Source organism: Microtus oregoni, unplaced genomic scaffold (assembly GCF_018167655.1).
Source record: "Microtus oregoni isolate MIOR12 unplaced genomic scaffold, Mior012 000016F_ref0000370, whole genome shotgun sequence".
Lineage (NCBI taxonomy): Eukaryota > Metazoa > Chordata > Mammalia > Rodentia > Cricetidae > Microtus > Microtus oregoni.
The window spans coordinates 19,211,164-19,234,759 of record NW_024543075.1 but is presented as its reverse complement, the minus strand read 5'-3'; the positions used below and the strand labels follow the sequence as shown (position 1 = coordinate 19,234,759).

Below are 23,596 nucleotides of genomic sequence, written 5' to 3'. Positions count from 1 at the left end.
AATCAGAGATACCCTGTTGCCACAATCCCCACGTGACCAACATTTGAGAGACAGGCTGGAAGAAGGGGAGCCGGCTGGATGACCTTGTCTATTTCTCATGGGTGGCACCTGCCTCATGGTGGAAGAGAAAAGATACATTGCAGACAGGGTCTGAGGTAAAAGCCCACGCGTCCTAGCACACACTTATGTCTCTTTGAAGTCTGGACTGCTTCTGAAAATGCCATGGAATGTTTCATTCAATTCCGTAATGTATCAACGATCACTTTAATATTTCAAAATGGTAAGGCAAATTGCTATGGAGTCAGTAGTGTTTTGGAATATGCATGGCATGAATCTCCTTGTCTCTAAAGTAGGGTGATAATAACTACTTCGAGAAGGGCTACAGAGACCAAAAGAGAAGGCTGGCTGTAGTAACTCCTCCCCAGAGGCAGGGTGTTACAGGACTCTCTCACAGTGCTGAGGTCTCTCCTGTGCTTCCCTGCATGCAGGGAGGAGCCAGGCTCAGTCCCAGGGACATGAGGAACCTCTTGAGGCAGCTCAGGAAGCCAGAGAGATCTACCAGTTTTTAAATTTTCTTTTAATTTCATAATGCTGCCCTTTATACTACTTCTTACTGGCTGGGCAGCCAGGTTAACTAGAATGAAACTTCAGTGGCACTCAGGTTTGAGGGACAGGAGACATGGCGTCGTGATAGTTATTGCCTAGTGTAGGGTCTCGCTTATTTAAATGTGGTTGTTCATGGCACCAACTGGGAGCTGGTTAGGGATACCCACAGGGCCTCCCCTTCCTCCTGAGAGAATCTAGCAGTCCCAGGGTGACGTGTGTACACACCAGCACTTGAGAGTCAGAAGTCTGGGAGAAATAAGGCTTTCTGGATGAAAGGAAAACTGTGGGTGACAGGGGAAGAGGCAAATAGATGGTAACGACCTGGGGTTTGCAGGACATGGGTGGAGAAAGGGGGATTATGCCATTAGCACTAGTCTGAGAGTGGCTGTTAGTGTCTCCTATCCCCAGGGCCCCATTGCCTGGTAACTGGGGAGAAGTGAAGATGGAAAGAGAAGCAAACAGTTGTGTAACATCTGTAGCTGAAGGTGGAGGAGGGAGATTGGTTAGAGAAGGCCCGGGCAGAGAGCTGGACAGGAAGGGGTCCTAGGCCTGTGGATGCTAAGGAAGAGTCAAGGGAAGACAGAGAGGAAGCTGTGGGTGTCCCTGGCTGGGCCCCCAGGAAGCATGGAGACAGGTGCTCCTCTGCTCACCCAGTGTTACATCCCAACAAGCGTGCTATAAATACCTTAAGTTGAAAAATGCACAGAAGAGTCAGGTGTGATAGTGCATGCCTCTAATCCTAGCACATAGTCTGAGGCAGGAGGATTGCTGCAAGTTCAAGGCCAGAATGGACTATATAATGAGGTCCAGGCTAGCCTGGACTGTGAAGTGAATCTCAAATTCCCCAAACCCACATTTGCATGTAAATACATACATACATGCATGTATACATACATACAGTCATACACATCTGCTTGGGCTTTCTGTAGCTAACCTTCCTCTTTTGCTCTCAGTTATTGATGCTAAGCACCTGTCTGCCTCTCTCTCCATATGTATATTGGCTGCTATTTGTATGTATAGTATACATTATTAATACCTCCATAATACTGTAATAAATTGTCTAAGCCAAGCAAGGTGGCACACACCTGTAATCCTACTACTTAGGAGATTGAGGCAAGAGGATCACATGTGCAGAGTCCACTGGGGCTATATTTTGAGGCGACATCTCAAAAACACAAAACCAAACTATTCAATTGTAGTAGGCTGAGTTCTGATAGTCAGATTATATGGCTCAGTGCTTAAAAGTCATTTGAACGAGAAGAGAGAACGTCATGTGGAGCTTCAAGGCAGCACATGAACTAACAAATGATTGTCCAGATACTCTTTCAGGCCTGGGTAGGTCCCAGGACCCAAAGTGAGTGTTAGGAATCTGTTTCTCCCTATAACTTGACTCTGCTGCTTTGCCAGTGTTATTCTCAGGTTTTCCCAGACAGACCTGGGCCCCCAGAGAAAAGAACAGCTTCTTCCTGGGAGTATCAGCTAAACCCCAAGGTTGACTTGTCTTCTTCCCCCCAAACTGTGATTCCCTGTTGCTGAGCAAAGCACATGGTGATTGTGCCTCCAAGCCAAGGCAGCATGACCCCAGGGGGGTGGCCAGAAGAGCTGCCTTAAGCTCCCAGGGGAGCCGCTGAATTGAAAGATAGAGCTAAGAGGCTCCCAGAAAGCAACATGGGGCCCTCTTGCCAGAAGAAGATCTACAGAACCACTTTCTGTAATGACCATGTTGTTTCTGATCATCAGGGATTCCTTTTGCGGTGAGAGGAAAACTTGAGGTCCCTTTTCATCAGTTTGGGGTGACCTGGTGATAACTGACTGAAATGGCTGAGTAGTGTGTGTGTGAGGAAGTATCTTAGGTGTCAAGTTTGGCTTTTGTTTTTGTTTGTTTTATTTTTGAGGCAGCATCTCATTACGTAGCTCTGACTGTTCTGGAAGGTGCTAAGTCTTATCAGAGCCCTGGACTTCATAGGGCATGGGGGGAGGCAGTAAGGAGGCTGGGGAACAAACCTTCCATCACAGATTGGGGAAGCTATATGTACTTGGGGCCCACTGGGCTCCCATGCAATCCCTGGAGCTCTGGGTCGCCAGAGTGATGCCCCAAGGGGAGCTGGGCCTTTGTCAAGGTCGGCCTCCCAGCTCAGCCAGCCTCCTGCAGGCTTTGTGCAGCACCCAGCTTCAGTAAAAACATCCCTGCATTTCCCTCTCACACTGCTCTGTTTCTTCCTTTCAGGGTTATACTAAGGACATGGTGACAGACTTTGATGAGAAACATGATGAGTATTTAATATTGCTTCAACAGAGAAACCGGTAAGAGCGAGCCGTCTGACGGCAACCCTTGTTATTAACCAAATAAAAATTGATTTCAGTTTATTAATAGCATACAGGACACAGGAATGGGGCCCAGAGTCCCCCTCCATGCAGAGGCTGAGGTTATTACCTGCACTTGCAGCTCCATACCTTTCCCCAACCCCCAGCCATCCAGTGCTTTAGTTGTATCCAGTGTTTAGTGTTTTGATTGTACAACCACTTGTTGGTTGTGCAAGTACCACCTCTTGTCTCATGGTGGAGAGGTGGGGGCAGAGGCATAACAGACCCCTCAAGTCACTTGGAAATGGTGGTCTGTATCTCTTGGGCATCAGCTTGCCCTGGAAAGCTGAGTCTGTGAAACAGCAAAAGTCAGTTTACTTTGTGTCTCAAGTTGCTTGGAGTGGCATTGCATTTAAAGTTAGGGTGGGGCCTATTGGGTTCTTGCAGAAGCTCACACCACTACAGTGAATAGTGGTCAAGGTCATAGCAACCTGGTGTAATATGAAGACCTGTGTTCCTTTACACGGTCAAGCAAGTTCATTTTTAGTTCATTGTGGTTTGTATTCAGACCTGAACCTTCCCTTCCTATGAGCTGGATATGCCTGCTTAGAGCGCAGGAGTTGCCTAGTGTTGAGGAACTGGGAATGGAGGACCCCTGTAACTTTCCTGTCCACACTGAGCAGCAATGCTATGGGTGTCTGTAGAAACACAGGTGGAGGAGGGGCAGAGAGCCTCCATGTTGGCAGAGAAACAAGGATCTAGATTTGTATTTAATAGCATTGGCAATGAATTCAAGTCAAACCACAAGCCAAATAGAATTCTGCCGAACCCCTAACCAGATCTGCCTGGGATGGGAAGACCCAGCAAAGGCAGTAATTTGTGTTATGGGAGGGTCTGTGTAAGGGGAGCAGACTTGTCTTGCAGGTAAGTGGTCTGAAAGGTGTGAGTTCAAATCCCATTCAACCATTGGTTTGGGGAGCCCTGGTGATGGTGTATGGGATGACCGCATGCGTTACCATGCAGCACCTCCATCTGTTATACAATTTCATTTGGTCCCTGTCTCTGGGCTGAGGATGTGGCTTAGCTGGTAGGATCCTTGCCTAGCATGTATAAAACCTTGGGTTCAGTCTCCAGCACTGTATAAAGTTGGTGTGGTGGCACATGCCTGTAATCTTAGCACTTGGGAGGTAGAGACAGAATAATCTAAAGCTCAAAGTCATCCTTGGCTTCATAGTGAGTTCAAGGCCAGCCTGGGCTACAAAGACCTAGACAGACAGACAGACAGTCCCTGTATCTATGACAAGTCTCACTCTCATTTCAATATATACCCAGTGAGTTGGCAGTGCCAGAAGTGGTACCCCTGTGCTCAACCACTTAACAGAACTTTCCCAGCTTCCCAGGGGCAGGCAGCTCAAGTGAGAACCAGCAGACAGCTCCTGCTGATTAGACCCCAATGGGTGTTTTTCTTACGCCGGGCGTTGGATGTTTTTATTCAGTCTCTGGCAGGCTGGATGTTGCCACTGAACACCTGGGTGATGGTTTAATCATTTCAGATGCTCATCTGGGAAGAGAGTTTCTTAGCTCCTTATGACCAGATTGTTTCTCATTAATCGGGGATCGATAAGTGCTATCACAGAGATGCCGGCTGACAGCATAGATGGGAATTTCACAGAGGAGGTTGTAGCATGGTGACAATTAAAAATATATTGCAGTTGAGTTGCTGTAAATGGATGGGGTGGGTATCACTGGATGCAGGAAATAAGAAAAAGCTGGAAAGGAACCCCCACCAGGGACTTGTAAAGAAAGGGATGCCAAAAATAGTGTTCAGGTTGGCTTCAAGGCACCTTTAACAAAGTGCCAGCCACACATTAGGTGCCACAGTCCACCAGTTTATTTGTGGGCCAACCTGATAGAAAGGGGAAGTGATTGCAGCCATTTGACAGATGCTCCCGGTGTAACGAGCAAGAAGTGGTGGAACTGGATTATACTTTATTTACATTTTTTAAAAATATTTTCATAGTGATTAAAATTAGAGAAACCTGCCAGGGCTGCCAGTGGCTCCAAGTATATACTAAGAAAGGGCTTGGAGGGTTACTTGGAGACTGAGTTGTGTGCCTGGCGTGATGGTAGAGGCTGAAGACTGAGTGAGCCCCAGGCTGCTTACCTGGGTGATGAGTCCCTTAGAAGGGGCATTGTTGGCAGAGATCTGCCCAGGATGTATCTGACCCTAGCGTGCTTGTTGATATGAGCCTTGTATTTTGGGAGTGCTTTCCATGTGCCTAGCCCCACCTAGGAAAGGAACTATTGTATGAAAAAGGTAGATTGTGTTAATATTTTCATTTTGTTTTGGTATTTTTAATTTAAAAATTATTTATGGGAGGCATGTACATCATAGGCTGAATGTGGAAATCAAAACTTGTGGAAATCTCTTCTTCCATCATGTGTCTTTGAGGAACTGAACTTGGGTCTTCAGTTTGGCTGAGTGGCAGTTCACTCGCCTAGTGTGCACACGGCTCCAGGTTCCAGCGCCACATGGCACTCTGACTTCAGGCAGAGCTGGTTCCAGGTGCTTAACTTAGGTCTTCAAAACCTTTCTGCTTGAATCTCCTCCTGGGGCAGCAGGTCCAACTCCCTTGAGGCCATGTTCTTCTGAATGTTTCCTTCAGCCGCTTTTCTTAAGGACCAAATAACACAATTGCCAGACTCTTAGATCTGGTGAAAACCTGCGTTCCCCCTCCACTCCCCACACTGCAGCCCCCTTTGCTGCCAGCTCTCTAGACAGAAGCCTAATCTTCCCAGTCAGTCCTTGTCACTCAGCCCTTTGGTCCTGCTGCTTGATGTTACTCAGATCTGCTCAGGTGTGATAACATCTCCTGTGAGACTGAGTGGCCAGAGTCACTAGGAAGGCACTAGGACAAAGCAAAACTGCCCTGTCCCTTGAGCCTCCTTCCTGGCCCTCTCTAGCCCTGCCTGCAGGACATGACAACTCTTCGCTTCTGGTACAACCGTGGTGGCTTCATGTTCACCCTACCAGGGAGCTCATCCAGGGAGATAGTTGGGCTGTAGACACCTCACCTGTCCCCTTCCTCTGCCCAAGCTACTCACCTCACCTTCCAAATACAGCTTCTGGGGGTTCCTTCAGGAACGATACCTCTCCCCCTCACTCCATGTGGGCTTGGGTGGGAGTGACTCTATAGTCCAATTTCCTGGAGCACCTTACCAGAACAAGACTGATTAGTGGGGTGTAGAAATGGAGCCCAAGACAGGCCATAAGGAGCCCTCCTTAGGAACGGCTGTGCTGGAAGCATTGGGAAAAAAATGCTCTCTTCCCCAAAGTAGCATTGCGTGGGGCCCTACCATGACGGGGCAGCAGTGGGCAGCTCAGCTGTGGACAGTCGGGGACTCTACACTCTAGACAGCTTTATGTAAAACAGCTATCCATTTTAAGAAAACGTCTTTCAGTGATGCCACCTGGATGTCACTGCGTTCATCTGCAGCGGGGAGTTTCTTTACCTATTCTTTTCACAGTATGAGTAATTATTCCCTAATTTATCAATTTCTTGTATCCACATTCTCATAAATCATCCTGCTTAAGTAGGAGCCCACATGTGGTGCCAGCCCCAGGTCCTGGGCCATGGGACAATGTTTCATTTGTGATGCTGGGACCCAGGGCAGTCTCTGGAGGGAAGTCAGGACATGCTCTCCTCCTGGCCGGTCCTCAGCCTACTGACTCCTCCTCCGAGCACTCTTGAGTTCTGTGCTCCCAGGAGTGTGCTGATCCCTGTTTTGTAGATCATCACTTAGCGACTTATGTTTTCCTTCTGTTCTATGTTGTTGCCCAACAATCGGGCACATTGCAGGCTTCCAAGGCTGTAAGAGATAAGCAGTCTGTAACCAGTGTTCCTGCCATCTTTGCTGAAAACAGCTGACAAGTTAACAAAGAAGCCCCCATAGTGCCACCACCTTCCTCCACAACTGACGTCATCTTTATATTTATCATCTTCTACTCCGGGCCCACAAACCCAGTTGTTTTCTTCCAAATTTGCACTTACTACATACATACTGTTCTGTTTTGATTTTTAAAGTTAGTGTTCAACTTTTTTTTTTCATCATGGCATCTTTATATAAAGATACTCCTCCCTCCCATTTACTGTTCTGTTTGTGTGCTAGTGTATGTTTTTATGTATGTGCACACGTGTGTGTACATATGGAAGCCAGAGGTCAGCTTCAGGTGTCATTCCCCAAGGGCTGTCCTCCTTGGTCTGGGGCTTGCTTTGCCAGTCAGGCTACGGTGCTGGGCATCAACTGTGTGCCGCTACATCTGGCTTTTAGACCTGGGTTCTTGAGCTCAGGTCCTTATACTTGGTGGGAAAGCACTTCACTGAGTGCCGCCCACCCCGACCCTGTGAGGAGACCACAGGTATGTTCCTGGGGTCTTTCCTGTGGCTGCTGTAGCATAATGTCCCAACCTCCACTCCCCAGCACTGGGTGCTGGCTTGTGTTCAGGATTTGTTGGTCTCAGTACTAACCTTTTTCACTGCCAGTATTATTGCTTGGGAATTGCTGGAATGTGCTTTCTGGGAAAAGATCAAATCTGTAGCTTTGTCTGTGTTTTCCTCTTCCTCCTGAGAAGGGGCTGTGAGTTGTCAGCACTGTCCGAGTTGGTCCGTTGCCTTACTGTCTCACAAGCTCCAGGAGTGACATGTCTGTTTTAGCAATGACTCTGGAGTTCAAGTACCCAGAATTTGTATCTCAGGCCTGCTGCATAGCAGCTGGGTGACCTTGGGCAGGTTACTTACCCTCTCTGTGTCCCACTTTCCTTGTCTATGGAGTGGGGTAACAAAGGAATCACGAAGAGTAATGTCTTCCTCAGTTGGTGCTTATTCTTGTGTTCTGTGTCTGTGAGTGGCAGCTCCCTGGAACATGTTTCTCAGCATTCCTGTGCAATTGCAGCCAAGGGCAGCAAAAATATGTTAGTTGCTTGACATGTTTTGTTCAAAGAGGCAGAGCCAGGAAGCTTTTGGTCTTCTTATTGTCTTTCTTATGTGGCTGTGAGGGACTTTAGGCACCTTAGTTTGCAGTTCTGTGGTTTTGCGATTTCAGCTGGCTCCAGATTTTGTGAGCGTGTGTGTGTGTGTGTGTGTGTGTGTGTGTGTGTGTGTGTGGTAGTGGTGGTGGTGAAGTCCAGAGGACAGCCTCTGCTTTTGTTCCTTGCTACCATCCACTTTGTTTTTGAGACAAAGCCCCTTGCTACCCTGGAGCATGCTGATTGGCTAGACCAGCTAGGCACTGAACCCCTTCAGCACTGGATTACTATGCCTGGCTTTGTTTGTTGCTCTGTCTTTTGAGAAAGCTCTCACCATGTAGCTTGGCTGACCTGAAATTCACAGAGATGCCTCTGCCTCTTGAGTACTGGGATTAAAGGCCTGTGCCAGAGTCTGGGGATCAAACTCAGTCTTCATACTTGCAAGGCAAGCCCTGTACCAGCTGAGCTCTCCCGGGTCAGGTGTCTTTACTTTTATTGTTTCTTTAGAGGCAGGACCTCACAGACTAGCCCAGGCTGGCTGCAAACTCACTATAACCTCCTGCTCCCAGTGAGGGATTACAGGTATAACCACCATGCTTGCTTCTGTCTTTAAACACAAACATAGCAAGACGATTGTTGAGCAACTCTGACTAGATGAAATGCTGTGGCCAGAGCTGGCTGGAACCTTCCCCTCTTCCTCCCTAGGAGCTGTGGGTCAGCACAAGGTCGTTCTTTATTCATTGTGGCTTCCCGGAGCATGACCACTCTCTGTGTTCAGAGTCAGGTTTGGCATTTAGAATTCACCCTTATGTGATGATTATTATTAGTCCCAAACTTTGCAGTATAGCCTCAGGCAGATTCTTAGGACAAGGGCAGAAAACAGTCCCATTCTTTCCAAAATATAAGAATGGCCTCTAGATCAATTGCTAATATTGTGCCCCTCTGAAACCTTTGTTAACTTGGGGGATGAAGAGATGACTCAGCAGTTATGAGCACTGGCTGCTCATCCAGAGGACTTGGGTTCAATTACTGTCACCCCTGTAGAGGCTCAAAACCCTCTGTAACTCCAGTTCTAGGGAACACAACACTCTCTTCTGACCTGCATAGGCACCAGACACACATGTGGTCCACATACATGCAGGCAAAATACCCATACACATAAAATAATCAATTAAAATTTTTTCCAACTTGCTAGGTTCTTAATCGCTAAAGCGAAAGCCTGTTTGTTGACTTGAGAATCTAGTTACCATGGGGTATAAAGGTGTGTTTAAAGACTGAGAACCTGGCATCCCATAGCCATGGCTCTGGAGGGGCTAATGCAGACACAATACACTGTGCCAATGTCACGTCAGCAATGAGTTACAGACTGTCATAGTTACTTTTAAACTGGTGTGATAAAACCATGACCAAGGCAGTTTACAAAAGAGAGCATTTAATTGGGCTTACAGTTTCAGAGGGGTAAGAGTCCATGACCATGATGGTGGGGAGCATGGCAGCAGGCAGGCACTGGAGCAGCAACTGAGAGCTAACACCCTGATCTACAAACAAGAGGCAGAGATGCACAGCAGGAATGGTAGGAATCTTCTGAAGCATGAAAGTCCGCCCTCAGTGACACCCCTTCTTCAACAAGGCCACATCTCCCAACATTCTCAAACAGTCTACCAACTGGGGCCAAGTATTCAAACATAGGAGCTTATGGGGGATTGGGGGTCATTCTCATTCAAACCACCGTATTCCACTACCTACCCCCATAGCCTCATAACCGTATCACAATGCCACATGTATTTAGTTCAATTTCAAAAGTCTCCATAGTCTTTCACAGTATAAACACAATTTAAAAGTCCAAAAAGTCACCAGGTGGTGGTGGCTCATACCTTTAATCCCAGCACTCAGGAGGCAGAGGCAGGTGGATTTCTGTGATCTACAAAGTGAGTTCTAGTACAGTCAGAGCTGTTACACAATGAAACCCTGTCTTGAACAACAACAACAACAACAAAAGTCAGCTTGATGTGGTGGTGCACACCTTAATTCTCAGCACTCAGGAGGCAGAGGCAGGCAGATCTCTGAAGCCAGCTGGTCTACAGGGGTGCATGTTATGCCCAAATTCGTGAAGTCCCCTCAAGGCCAACAAGGAGACCGAGTCTCATATGTAAAAGCAAAGAGCCTTTGTTTTAATCAAGATTGCAAACTCTGTCTCTCTGCATGTCCAATGTATTGGAATAAACAGAGAGCCCCGAGCTCAATTAGAATTGGGTTCTTATAGTAGTAAAGGTGGGGGTGCAGGTTCTCTGAGGTTCAGGACCCCTGATTGGCTGACATTTGTCTAGGGGTGTCCTGGTGAGTATGTGCTGGCAGGTGATCCTATCTACAGCGGTTGTAACTTAGGCATTTCCTTTGAATGGTCTGTTCTTGGATGGAGGTTGGGATATTTCAGCTTCTGGTTTTTTCCTGCTACCAGGTATTGCTTCAGGGTAAACTACTGAGACTTGGGCCTCTCATTAAATTGATCGAGGGCCAAGTTCTACTCTGGCAGACGATAATGGTTGGAAGTAAAGAACTTCCTTTGGGTGACCTGCCCAGACTTAGCCTATCATGGCTGGCCCCCACAGTGTACAGAGAAACACTATCCCAAAAAACACAAACAAAGCAAAACAAGTCCAAAAAGTCTCCTCCGAGACTCAGCGCAGTCTCTTGATTCTAACTCCTTATAAAAATCAAAAAGCAGATTACATGTTTCCTACATACAATAGCACAGAATATACATTATGATTCCAAAATGGAGGAATAGGGGCAGAGTGAGGAAATACTGGACCAAAGCAAGACTGAAATCCAGGAAGGAAAATTCCAGATCCTCTAACTCCATGTATGATGTCAAAGAGCTCAGATAGTGGTACCCTTCCAGCCTCACTGACTGCAACACTCTTCTTTTCCTTGGGCCAGTTCCACTGTGTGCAGCTCCTCCTGGCAGACATCCCACAGTTCTGGCATCTTCAAATCCTGGGATCTCCAAAGCAATACAGGATTCATTTTTGTATTTTCATACAATGTCCTTTCTGGGTCTCTATGTAGGGATTCCCTGCCACAAGCATTGCCTTGGTAGCTCTCTTTAGCCATAGAGTAAGGGACCACAACCTCTTTTCTTTGGTATCTTTTATGACTCTAAAGCCAGAACCATGTGGTAGACACTGCCAAACCCTGCTGCCTGCTTGGGATGGATCCTGGCACCTCCTTGATCACATTTGCATAAGCTTTCCTTTGTAGGTGTTTTTTAGGTAGAGGAAATCCCTTGGACCTTTTCCTTTTAGAAATTGCAGGATTAGCTAGGTGGGGTCTAGCTGAGGGCAGCTCTTCCTTTATTCCATGCTCATCTGTGCTCTCCTCATCTCCTTCAACAAATGCCTTGGCTCCCACATTACATTTCCTGGGGTTCTTTGCTCCTCAAACTGGACATTTTATGTTTCTTTTTTGCCCTGCTTGCTCTTTTTCATTGCTGCATAAGAGTGATCGCTTGAACCCATGTGACAGAATCAATACCAGGCCATCCTGGCATCTTCTCTGCCAACAAAATTAGTTCAAAAGCTTTTCAATATAGCCTCAGGTAGATTCTTAGGACCAGGGAAGAGAACAGCCTCATTCTTTGTCAAAATATCACAAGAATGGTCTCTAGTTCAATTGCTAATATTGTTCTCCTCTGAAACCCAGAGCCGGGCCCTCCCAGTTCACATTTCTCTCAGCACCACTGTCTTCCAAGCTCCTACTAGAATGGCCCATTAAGCTCTGTTTACAGCATTCAATTGCTTTTCTGTTCCAAAGTCCCCAAATCTTCCATATTCCTCCAAAAAACAACATGATCAAGCCTTTCACAGCAATAATCCATTCCCAGATACCAGCTTTGGTTTTAGTTACTTTTTTAATGTTGTAGTAAAACACCATGAACAAGCAACTTATAAAAAGAAAATGTTTGATTGGGTTTACAGTTTCAGAGCTATCAGAATCCTTTTACCATCTTGGTGGGGAGCATGGCTGCAGGCAGGTCAGCATTGCACTGGAACTGCATCTGAGAGCTCACATCCTGATCCACACACATGATGCAGAGATGCAGCACACTGGGCATGGTGGGGGTCTTCTGAAACCTCAAAGTCTGCCTCTGGTTACACACTTCCTCCAACAAGACCATGCTTCCTAATCCTTCCCAAAAAGTTCTACCAAATGTATCCAAATGTATGAGCCTCTGGGGACCATTCTTAAAAGTATCACAGAAACATTGTCATCACTTTGTCAAAGTGATGACACTGCTGGGATCCAGGCAGGCAATCTTTTTCTTCCAGACTATTAAAGCATTTAAAGGCCAAGGATCCCGTGCAGCTGAGGCTGGAGCACTTGGAGCAAGGTTTCTCTGTCTATGTCAATGGGGCCAATTCGGAGCTGAAGACATCCCCACGGAAAGCTGTGCACACAGACTTCTCCAGAAGTGCCTCCCAGGCTGAGGGGTCACAAGGTGAGTGCAGACCCTCCCATGCCAGGCAGCAGTGTTTTTAGTTGAAAATTAAGGGATGGGATGTAGCTCAGTGTTAGAGCACCTGCCTGGCACAAACAGAACACTGCAAAAGAAAATTAAAGACATAAGTTAGAGACTTTGGAAACACCCTGTCTATGTGAGCTCACTAGCAAATGTGTTAACTGTGCCCATCTGTCCAGAAAGATAGCCCAAGAGCAAGGCAGAGAAACACTCTTGAAGGTGCTGGAGATGGAGCCCAGGGCCTCACATGTGTTCAGCAGCCACTCCAGGCTTAAATCCCTTTTTACTCCTTTTCAAGCTAGATGTGGCCTCCACGTCCCAAACCATAGGCAGCTAGAGCAAGAAATTTCAGTTTTTCTATTACCCGAGGCTCTAATGTCCATGATTTTAAGGGCTATTTTAAATAATACCTGATATGCACATATTAACTTTAATACCTAACACCTATGAAATGTTTTATTCCACTGTTCGTTTTTACATTTAGTTAATCCAGCCCCTTCATGCTTTAAAGGGATTTCATGTGTCCTCCGAGAGCCTATAAGTGGGATGGAAAAATTCCCCACCTAGTCTACCTGTAGGCAAACTGGAACATGATTTAGTATTGAATGGATAGAATGGTTTAACAAATGGGACCAGGCTTCAGGTTGGCTGTGTCACTCTGAGGAATCTGCTTGGTCTCTCTGTATTATTAGAATTCATTGCTTTATAGGTGTGGGAAGCTTCCAAGTCATTATATACATTATATACAAAATCAACAACAAAAGGACAAAGGGAGAAAGTGATATCCCAAAATATTCCCTTAAGAGAGCCACTGTAGTATTTTAAACACACGGTTTACCAGGAGCTTTGTACCCTCTGTGTCTAAGAGGGAATGCCATGGCTTTGTAGCTTTTATTGTGGGCAGGCTGCTGGTGGAGGAGTTACGGGGAACAGGATTACCTGAACTTGGAACCCTGCAGTATATTCACTCATTCTTCAACTATGTTTCCATCCACCGTCTTTTACACATGGCGTCCTGCCGTTACATCTATGTTTTGGTAATGGCTCTTTGTGTCTGCAGAGCTACCTGATAAGCTATTAGACATGCCATTTTGCAGAACGGACATTCTGCAACTCATACACTTTGCTGCTGGGTATTGGCTTGCTTGCAGCTCGCTTCAATAGGACGATGTATCCCTCGTATACATGACTTTGGGCAGCTGGCCTGGATTGCAGATGTAGAGTTCAGAGCAGCCATCAGTGTGAACTTGTCTTCCATGTCTCACCTGCCCCTTCCCTGTCTCTGCTGCAGATTGTGGACGAAGAACCCTGTTCAGAGAAGCTGAAGAAGTCTTAAGACGCAGCTCAAGGACAGCACCTGGAAAGGTCCAGCGCCGAGGATGGCACCAGGTCTGGGAACAGGAACAGAGCCGGGACCATGGCTCTGGCACTTGATTAGGATGAGGAATGGGCCAGTTGAGTCTTTAAGCCCCTGTGGGCTTGGTGGCTGTAGGGCATGTCTGCATGTACTGGTTTCTGGGGTACCTGCCTCGCTGTAGGGTACTCCCTCTACCTGGGACCTCCAGAGTCCACAGGGGAGTGCAGTAAGAGCAGACTCAGGCTCATTTATCCACTTCTTTTTATTGAAGAGCTACCATATGCCAGGCATAATCAGAGATAAAGTAAATGATGAGGACAGAACCCTGGTGAACCTGGTGAACTGAAGTGCCCTTTTGGGTGGCTGCCAATGTTGCTGAGACATAGCCTGCATTTCTGAGTCCTGGCCCTGAGTCCCAGTACTGTCCCAGCTACACACAACCTCTCTACTTTGCACTCAGCACACCCAGAGTCTGGCTTTTCACGTTGTCCACTCTTATTAGGGAACAGAGGAGACAGGTGCTCAGAAAAACTCAGGGACCTATACAAGGTTATGGCTAAGAAGTGCCAGAGTCCTGACTTAGAACCAGATCCTTGGCTCTGAGTTCTGTATTCTTCCTCAACTAGACTTTGCTATGGTCCCTTGCTAGCTTCCCTTGGGGATGGTTCTGGTTTTCTATGGGGCTGCCTAATGTACCCAAGTGTCTCTCTATGCCATGTGTGTACTGAGGTTGAATCATGGGGGTTTGGTTCCCGTTGTACCTTTTGCAGGTTCAGACGGCCTCAGGGATCATATACAACACAGATTGGAAGGCTTAGGCAGGGGCTCAGTGTCCTTGTTAATCTGGGTATGGAGGAAATTGGGAAATTGAGCGTTGCGTTTTGTTTTTTTTTAAAAGATTTATTTATTTATTTATTTATTTGTTTGTTTGTTTGTTTATTTATCATGCATACAACGTTCCTACTGCATGTACACCTCCATGCCAGAAGAGGGCACCAGATCTCATGACAGATGGTTGTGAGCCACTACATGGTTGCTGGGAATTGAACTCAGGACCTCTGGAAGAGCTGCCAGTGCTCTTAGGCTCTGAGCCATCTCTCCAGCCCTGGGCATTGCGTTTTAGAGTTGACTGCAGTAAAGGTTTTCACGTGCTTGCTACCTACCATGTCTTTACAGCAACCCAACTGGTTGATGTGTGTCCTCATGGTGCTGCTGTAGAAATTGAGGCCCAGAGAACAAAAAGTACTTGTTCTGGGTTACATGACCCCTAAAGGAAGAAGCTGGGTTGGGGTGTGGAAGGGGCCTGATGCTGCAGACTCCTTAGTCTTCATACCTATGCGTAGTGGAAACAGTTGTGCCTGCATTAGCTGGGGTCTGAAGAGCAGGCCCACAGGGCCCCAGCCTGGGCGCTTGTGTCTGTCCCCAGCCATGAATGTTAATTTCTTGTTAATGAGGCCTTTCTTGCCTGCCTCACTCCACACAGCTCTTCTGCTTGTTTGGAGGGTTTTCTATTATCACGAGCCATATTTGTGTCTTAGACTGTGACTTAATGGCTGGCCCCAGAGTCTGTCCAATTTAAAAGACTTGGCCTAAGATTAATTAGCATCCCTCCCGTCTCTCCTGTGGCTCCCCACTTCACAAGACTTAATCAGGGCTAATTTCCCCTCGCCTCCCAAAGCCACTCTGCCATAATTGCCCTTCTGCACTGCAGCAGTTAGGGGTCACTCAGTGCCTAACAATTGGGACGGCTGTTTGAGTAGAAAGCTGACCAGGCTGCGCGCATAGTTCTGGAGCCGATGATCTGGGCTGGCTCGGAGGGGGCCTCCAGCCCGCATTGCACAGCTGTCTGCTCTAGCCTGCCAGGAGAATTGGTGCCCAGGACAACTGGGAGAGTGGGCCAGCCTCAGGGATGCCAAGACAGATCCTGTTCTGTGGCCTGGCCTGTGTGGGATAGAGTCTATTGCCCTCAGGACAGTGCTCAGAAATAACCGTGACCTAGCCCTCTCCTCTCCTTGCATCTCTTCCCCTGTCCAAGGCAACGTGAGTGGCTGGACCTCCTTTGCACGCAGACCCCGAGCCTTGACAGGCCACTGATAGCACCCCCAGGGTCTCAGCCCCCAGGCTGAGCAGAAGGCATGTCATCATTTGGCTTATGCGCTGTTTCTTCTACCACACTTCCTCTCCCCACCTGCTTCTGCAGGGTGTTTGAACTTGTGGCTCCTGGGAAAGAAAGAGGATGGGCTTTGGGATGCTTCTTTGCTGTGTGATTTGGAGCTGTAGTGGACCTCGCTAAGCTTTGTTTTTATTATCTCACAACTTCATGGGGCTGTGTGTGGTGTGTCACAGATGGTCTGTGAGCAGTGCACTTCTTCAGCTAGGTCCCCCTGGTGGCAGGTGAGGTTATGATGAGGCCAGTGCTTGCAGCTTCCTGGTTATACCTTGGCCATCTTCTTGGTGTCTGCTTTTTCATCTAGAAGATGGTCGATAAGGATGCCTGCCTCAGAAGGTAGCTAATGAAGATCGCCCAGCCAGTGCCTGTGGGCGTTTCTGCCGTGCCTGGCACAGAGGTGGTGGATTGGTAGTGTGGGTCATTGTTGGGGTTAGTGGAGGGGTTGAGGGTTTCTCAGTCTAGAGGTCTCCAGGCCACTCATTCTCACATTTCTAATTCTTTTTTATTTGTGGAGAAGGGGAAAGAGTACATGTGAGCAGAGGCCAGAAGAAGGTCTCAGCTGTACTCCTCTCTGCTTACCCTTTGAGGAAGGCTCTCTCAAATGAACCCAGAACTTGCATTTTCTTTTTTCTTTTTTTGGTTTTTTGAGACAGGGTTTCTCTGTAGCTTTGGAGCCTGTCCTGGAACTCCCTTTGTAGACCAGGCTGGCCTCGAACTCACAGAGATCCGCCTGCCTCTGCCTCCCGAGTACTGGGATTACAGGCGTGCGCCACCACCACCCGGCTAGGACTTGCATTTTCTCAGCTAGGCTGGGACAGAGCATGTACCAGACATTCTCCTGTCTTGGCTCCCTCAGAGCTGGAGGAATACCTCTCTGCCATAGTCCACTGTGCCTTTGCTCAGAAGGTCCTTCATGTTCTGTGGAGCTAGAATCCAAACCCCAGTCCTTATAACTGCTCAGCAGTCTCTTGTCTGCTGCATTGTCTCTTCTGCGTTGGCATGTCTGATCTCACTTCCTCTGCTTAGTCCTGGACATTTATGGAGCACCCTGAAGATTTGGATCCTTAGTGCTGGGTTATGGGCTGCAAGTGAGGCAGGCCAGCCTTGCTGCCCTGGAACTCAGGAGATAGGAGTGCAGGACAGGACAGGACAGCAGTGGCCAGCAAGTGAATGACAGGTGCAATGAAGGAGAGCCATGCATGCCAGAGGGACAGTGGCAGGCAGCAGAGGTGCCCAGGACCCATGGAGCAGACCTGAATGTGAGGATCATGGTCTCCTTGGAAAGACACAGTGGAGTGTGATGGAAGATGTTAGCAGGGGTCAGTGCATGATGATAGAGAGGCAGAGCTGGGGGCCTGGGTTACAGTTGCATGGCTGATCACACAGGCTGAGGATATGGGCAGCAGACTGAGTGGAAGGGCTCGGGGAAGCACCACGATGGTAGAGCTGCCTTTGGAAAGCTCTTAACTGCTGTGTGCAGATGGGACTGTTCTATCCACCCCATAACTCCCCTTGCCCCAGGCTCCCAGGAGCTCTGAGGCTGTGTTCCTGAATTCACACAGCTCTCCTCTGCCCCTTTCCACAGCCCCACTCCGTACCCTTTCCTCTGGCTCCACTAACCCCCTGCACCCCTCCAGGTTAGTTTCTCACTCCTGGATCGGTTGAAACATCCAAGAGAAACTATCTGAGTGTCTCAGCTCATCCCTGTTGCTCAGGCTGTGGCCTGTGGGAGCTGTGGGAGCTGTGGGAGTTGACTGTTGGTTGTAGTTGGCCTTGGTGGAGTGTGTGACTCAAGGTCACCTGGTGCTAATCCTGCCTGGCCTTGAACAGCCTAGGAGCAAGGGCGTGACTACAGCTTATGAGCTAATACTCTGGAGTTGGGCAGTCTAGTCTTGGTGTTCCGCATCAGTGTTATTACTGTCACCAGGATAAGAAGCTCATTGACCGCCTCTGGCCCTAGGAAGTGGAGTTAAGTGGAAAGTATCTCCAAGGTAGAAAGTTCCAGAGAGCAGGCGGATCTCTGTGAGTTCGAGACCAGCCTGGTCTACAAGAGCTAGTTCCAGGACAGGCTCCAAAGCCACAGAGAAACCCGTCTCGAAAAACCAAAAAAAAAAAAAAAAAGAAAGTTCCAGAGACAAATCTTTGGGTTCACAGAAGAGGGAGGGGCCAGTCTTTGCCCCCATGCTTCTGGAGTCTTAGATTTTTAATTGTTTATTTACTTTAAAAAAATTTGAAATAGGGTCTCATAGCCCATGCTGGCCTTGAACTCACTAAGTAGTTGCTGTCCTTTTTTGTTTTGTTTTGTTTGTTTGTTTGTTTTTTTGAGACAGTATTTCTCTGTAGCTTTGGAGCCTGTCCTGAAACTAGCTCTCGTAGACCAGGCTGGCTTTGACCTCACAGAGATCCTCCTGCCTCTGCCTCCTGAGTGCTAGGATTAAAGGTATACACCACCACGGCCAGGTTTACCCTTGAAGTCTTGATCCTCTTTGTGTACCTCTTTCATGCTGAGGTTACAGATTTGAGACACCATGCCCAGCTGTTTCCATCCTTTTGACTGGGCTCCTCTTCTTTGGGGGTAGCCAGATAGAAGCAGGTGGTTAAGGAGGCAGGGTCCCCAGTGGCCAGTTCTTAAAAGCCACCCTACCAGGAATGGGGCCCTGGCCCTGTTCCAGTTTCAGGGTTTCTTTTAGACTGCAGGGCTCACCACAAAGGGCCAGTGAGGTCACACTATCACTTCTGCTGGCCATGGCCTGGAAAACAAGGACTTCATTGTCATTGTATAGTCTTAGCTTTGTTGACAGCAACACATGGCACCTCCTGAGCTACTGCTGTCTGCTCCTGGGTTTCCTCACTTCTCAGGTCCTTGTCTCAGTCTGACAGTCTCACCTCTTCCTGCAGGGTCGGGTTCCCTTCTGGGTCTAGACCAGTAAGTGGGAGGCACTTTGGTGCCTAGTTATTGCAATAGAAAGAGCTTTCCCAGGAGAATAGGCCTGAAGCTCATTTTTTCCAGGAGTCTCTAGAAACACCCATGATGTTCCTGTGCTTGGGAATAACCAAAAGGAGGCAGGCAGTTAAGCTAACAATGCCATAGTAACCAGTGGTCAATTCTTAAAAGCCACCCCACCAGGAATGGGGTTATGTCCCTGTCCCAGTTTCAGGGTTTCTCTTGTTTTGCAGAGGCCACAGTAAAGGGCCAGTGGGGTCGTCACACTATCACTTCTGCTGGTCATAGCCTGGTCAGTAGTGGAGCTCGGGGCTCTAGAGGTTGACTGGATGAATGTGGCAGGCCCCCAAGCCACCACCTTCACTGTGGAGCAGCCTGCGGGTGATATTTTGGCATCCGTCCCTGCTAGCCTTTCCCTTGCTGCTTCTGGGCCTTAGATCTCTCTGCCGCCATCAGTGGATTAAGATTTATGGCTTCCTCAGCCTTGTAATACTTGGGTAGACAGTGGCCTAATCAACAGAGCCGCCGTTTACCAAAATGCTGTCAGCTTTGATGAACATCACTGGCTCCCGGCATTAAATCGGTAGTGAAGGGATTGGCCTTCCAGTGATTTACTGTGGGCTAGACTCTCAGGAAAGGTCTCCATAGAAGATTTGCTGTGGGATGCAAGTGGCTTTGGCTGTCCCTCACTGCAACATCTGCTTCCTGGGTGGCTGCAGTCATATGAGCATCTACAATACAGCTCACCTCTAGGTTGTGAAGCTGGGTCCCCTTGTTGCTTTCTGACTTGTGACCTTGTCAAGAGCTGACAAACCTGGGAAGAGCTGATCAAAGATCAGCTCCTCACTCCAGCCTGCTTTGGGGGCCTTTGTAGAGCCGTTCCACCTCTAGAGGGCGCCATTAACATATCACACAACCTGTCCAAGCATGCAGGGCATCCTGTGCTCGCTCTTTTCGTGTTTGACAGTACACTTGAATGCACCCTCTTAGAACACTTTATGAGGAGGTGCAAAGACACACAAATAACTCCGGGCATGAACTGGGTGGAGTGTGGGCTGAGCTCAAAGTGAGCAGCTTTGGGAGGTTTGTGTGGAAAGGCTTTTAAATCCTCCTCCAGGATAGGTACTGCAAAGGTCTGGCAGGGTCTGGGTTTGCAAGTAGGCAGGAAAGAGCAGCCACTCATAAACACCCACTCCTGGTAAAGCAACATGCCAATCGGGGAGCCAGCCTGGAGCAACGTCATCCTTCCATGCAAGGTGGAAGGTGGGAGGCCAGTAGCATGCATGTGGCTGGTGCTGGGTTGGAATCTGCCAGCCTTGGTGTGGGTGGGGCCGTCCCCCAGGTTGTGGGCAGAGGAGGCTCCCCAGGCTCGGGTGGGAGAGCAGGCCAGATGGCGGCTATTTATTACCCTCTGGGCACCCACTCAGTATTGTGAGCACTTTCTGGACCACAGAGTTAATTTCAGAACTGTTGCTTCATAAGCTGCAGTGTTCACCATGGTGCTGAGTGGACTTGGGTAGGACACTGGTGTCTGGGACTTAGTGCAGCTAGAGCCACGAGGGCCTGCTGACTTAGGGCCTTAGGGCTGCCCGCAAAGCTGTGTTTGCATATTGGCTATCATTGCGGAGTTCTGCTGTGCTGAGCTGCAGGGAGGAGGCTGGGCAGTTGCTGAAGGGCTATGATCCTGGCTCCTTGCTGGATGTAGAGTTCCTTCTGTGGATGTGCCAACCCAGAGGCCAGCCAAATTGCAGCTCCCACTGTCATTTGCAGCTTCCTTTCAGGCAGGCCTCAATCTCTGCCTCTCAGCTGGGCCTTTCCTGTGCCCCAGGGTGCCATGATAGCCCCAACAGCACCTCACTTACAGTACTCTTCTGCTTCCAAGAACTATCTCCTAGTAGAGTGGGCAGGAGAGGGAGGTGGTGTCTGCAGCTCTGGCTTCTGTCACATGTCCCATCTTCCCCTGAGGAACTCAGTTCTAGGATTGGTGGATCTGTGGCTGGCAGGGGTTCACAAGTAAGAGCTAAGATGTTTTCTCCAGAGCAAAGGACAGGGCAGACAGGCAGTGTGTATCCAGGCTTGTCTGGAGTTTTAGGAAAGAGGGGACAGAAAGGTTAACACTACAGGTCCACAGGCAGCATTCAGAAGTAGCAAAGTCCTGGTCCAAGCCCTCCCTTTCTAGAGAAAGAACCAGAAGGCCTTAAAGAGTCTGGGTGACTGGTGATCTGGCTACCTCCTGCTTGGCCTGACGGAACTCTGTCTGTGATCTGTCACTTCCTTTTCTCCCTCTTCTCCTCCTGGCCAATAGGCCCCAGTGTTACAATGTTGCTGAGTGGCCCAGGGAGAAAAGCATAGCATTCCTTGGCCTGGAGAGAAGAACAAAGTATCCGAGTCTAGAAGGAAGCCATCACAGTTAGAGCTAGCCCTGGGCTGTGGCGTGAAGAGGGAAGGTGGCACAATGAGGGTGTGTGGAGAACCATCACAGGCATTAAAATGGCCCTTCTTGTTTCTTTATTGGCACATCTTCCTTGCTCTCATAGACAGTGGCCTGTTCCATTCTCACCCTTGAGCCACACCTGGACTCAGGGCAGAGAGGCAAGCAAGCCCTCAGAGACACAGGAAGGGGTTTCTATGGACTCAGCTGGACTGACAGGGCCCTGGCAGTGGCTCCAATTGGCTCACAGTCACACGTGATAGAATGTGCAGGAATCAGTGTGGGAGCCTTGTATGTTGGTATATCAAGTAAGGTCTGGGTTTGCTAACAGTGGCTTGCATGGTATGACAACTGATGTCACCTGTCAGCTGGCTGAGTCCTTTTGTTCTGTTCATGTGGAAATCATGAGTGAGCAGGGAGTAGCTTCTAATACTGGCAGCTTTGGGCCTGGCGTAGAACTCAGGTGCTTCTCCAAAAGACAAAGGGCAGGACAGACAGGCAGGCTTGCAGGCTGGACTGACAGTCTCAGAGCCCTGAGAAACAGAGACTTATGACTCCAGGTTTTAGAAGTCAGAGGCAGTTCAGATGAGAGGCCTCCTGTTCTGAGAACCAATTGCCAGGAGTCAGGCACTTGGAAGCCAGTGAGATACTGAGCTCTAAGCAATCAGGCAGCAGCATGTGCTCAACCTCTGAGCCAGCCACTCTGGGATTCTCAGTAGCTACCGCGGCTGGTGGTATAGCTCTCAAAACCATGAGTTTTTGAGGTGGGCAGCTCCCAAAAACTCTTCTAGAGACCAAGGCCTGCAGCATCTTGCCTACCATCTCTTGTGCCTTCCATAGCCTTAGCTCACAGCCTGCTATTTCTTCTCCATACTGCGCTGTCCTCAGTCGTCTCCCCACCCACTCTCTGGAACTCTCTGGGTTTTTTTGGCCAGTGGCTGCAGCTGCCACCGCCTCTGCTGGCCTTCCTTGTATCACCAATTCAGCCCACTCTACTCAGGATAAAAATCCAAGTGTCAAAGCTTTCTATGTGGTCTGATGTTGCAACATCTGGGGGCAATAGGGGAAGGTCTCCTTCAACTCCAAATGCTAGCTGAGCGGGGCATGAGGCACTCGCATCACTCCCCGTGACCTGCACCATTTGTTGTTCTTATGGGCCCTTTGGTCCTCGCTAGCTGTACAAAGGTGGGCTCTGTGTATGTGTGTTGGTGGGGGGGGGGTGATGTGCATACAGGGGAAGAAAGGGAAATAGAATTATGGAGTGGTTGATAGCCCCCAACACCTGGCACAGGTATTTGTTTCTCTAAGAAAGATGCAAAGAATGCTTGAAAGAAGAGATGCTGCAGCAAGGACAGCTTGTGTAGTCCAAAAAGCTTTGCAAACATTCTGTGCCTTTCAGTTTAACATACCTACGGCATGTCAGCCAAACTTTCCCAAACACAGGCTCAGTTAGCTCACAAGGCTTTATTTTTTTTATTTATTTATTTTCGAGACAGGGTTTCTCTGTAGTTTTGGAGCCTGTCCTGAAACTCGCTCTGTAGAGCAGACTGGCCTCAAACTCAGAGATCCGCCTGCCTGTGCCTCTCAAGTGCTGGGATTAAAGGCGTGCACCACCCGGCTTTCATGAGGCTCTTTGGGAAAGTCTAACACCAATAAAAATTCTACTGAAAAATAATCACTAAAACTCTGAAAATTTCTACTGCAAATATACTTCGCAAATATAAGGGAAAAATAAGCATAGAAGGTACAACACTGCAAACCTGCTGAGCTGAGGACAGGGGCTGCAGTGGGAATTCCAGTACTCGGGTGCAGTGGGGACTCCAATACTCGGGAGACTGAGGACGGGGCTGCATTGGGGATTCCAGTACTTGGGAGACTGAGGCAGGAGTTTGAGGACAGCCTAAAGAGACATGATCTTTAAAAAAGCTAGTCAAAATCCTTCCCTACTCAGGAACAGTACCCCTTGAATCTCATTCTTTAGACAGCTGTCTTTGAGCAGAATGGCATCTCTTCTCATGTCAACACTCTGAATTTCTGTGTCCAGAAATCCGTGCAGATCAGAACTGAAGCTGGCCCTCGGCTTCACATTGAACCTCCTCTGGATTATTCAGAAGATTTGGAGTCATCTAAGGATGTGACTGACAAGGCCAGGGATGCCGCTGCGGATCACACACAGGTAGGGTCTGGCCACAGCCTGTACTTGGGGCTCCCACAAAATTGAGGTCTAGTGCAGTGTTCT

At 48.5% G+C, this 23,596-nt stretch overlaps 1 protein-coding gene across 5 annotated transcripts in view; it reads left to right on the top strand.

Moving 5' to 3' along the window:
- LOC121457976 (katanin interacting protein) overlaps positions 1-23,596 on the top strand; it is a 168,820-nt gene that overhangs the window by 48,459 nt on the left and 96,765 nt on the right. For 4 of the 5 annotated variants that reach the window (XM_041667083.1, XM_041667085.1, XM_041667084.1 and 1 more), the window contains exons 2-5: positions 2,834-2,910; positions 12,265-12,434; positions 13,747-13,844; positions 23,402-23,533. In XM_041667083.1, the coding sequence (XP_041523017.1) occupies positions 2,849-2,910; positions 12,265-12,434; positions 13,747-13,844; positions 23,402-23,533 (462 nt within the window). In that variant the 5' untranslated portion in view covers positions 2,834-2,848. Of the gene's footprint in view, positions 1-2,833; positions 2,911-12,264; positions 12,435-13,746; positions 13,845-23,401; positions 23,534-23,596 lie in introns of those variants that run through there. The other variant, XM_041667086.1, reaches the window with a different exon arrangement.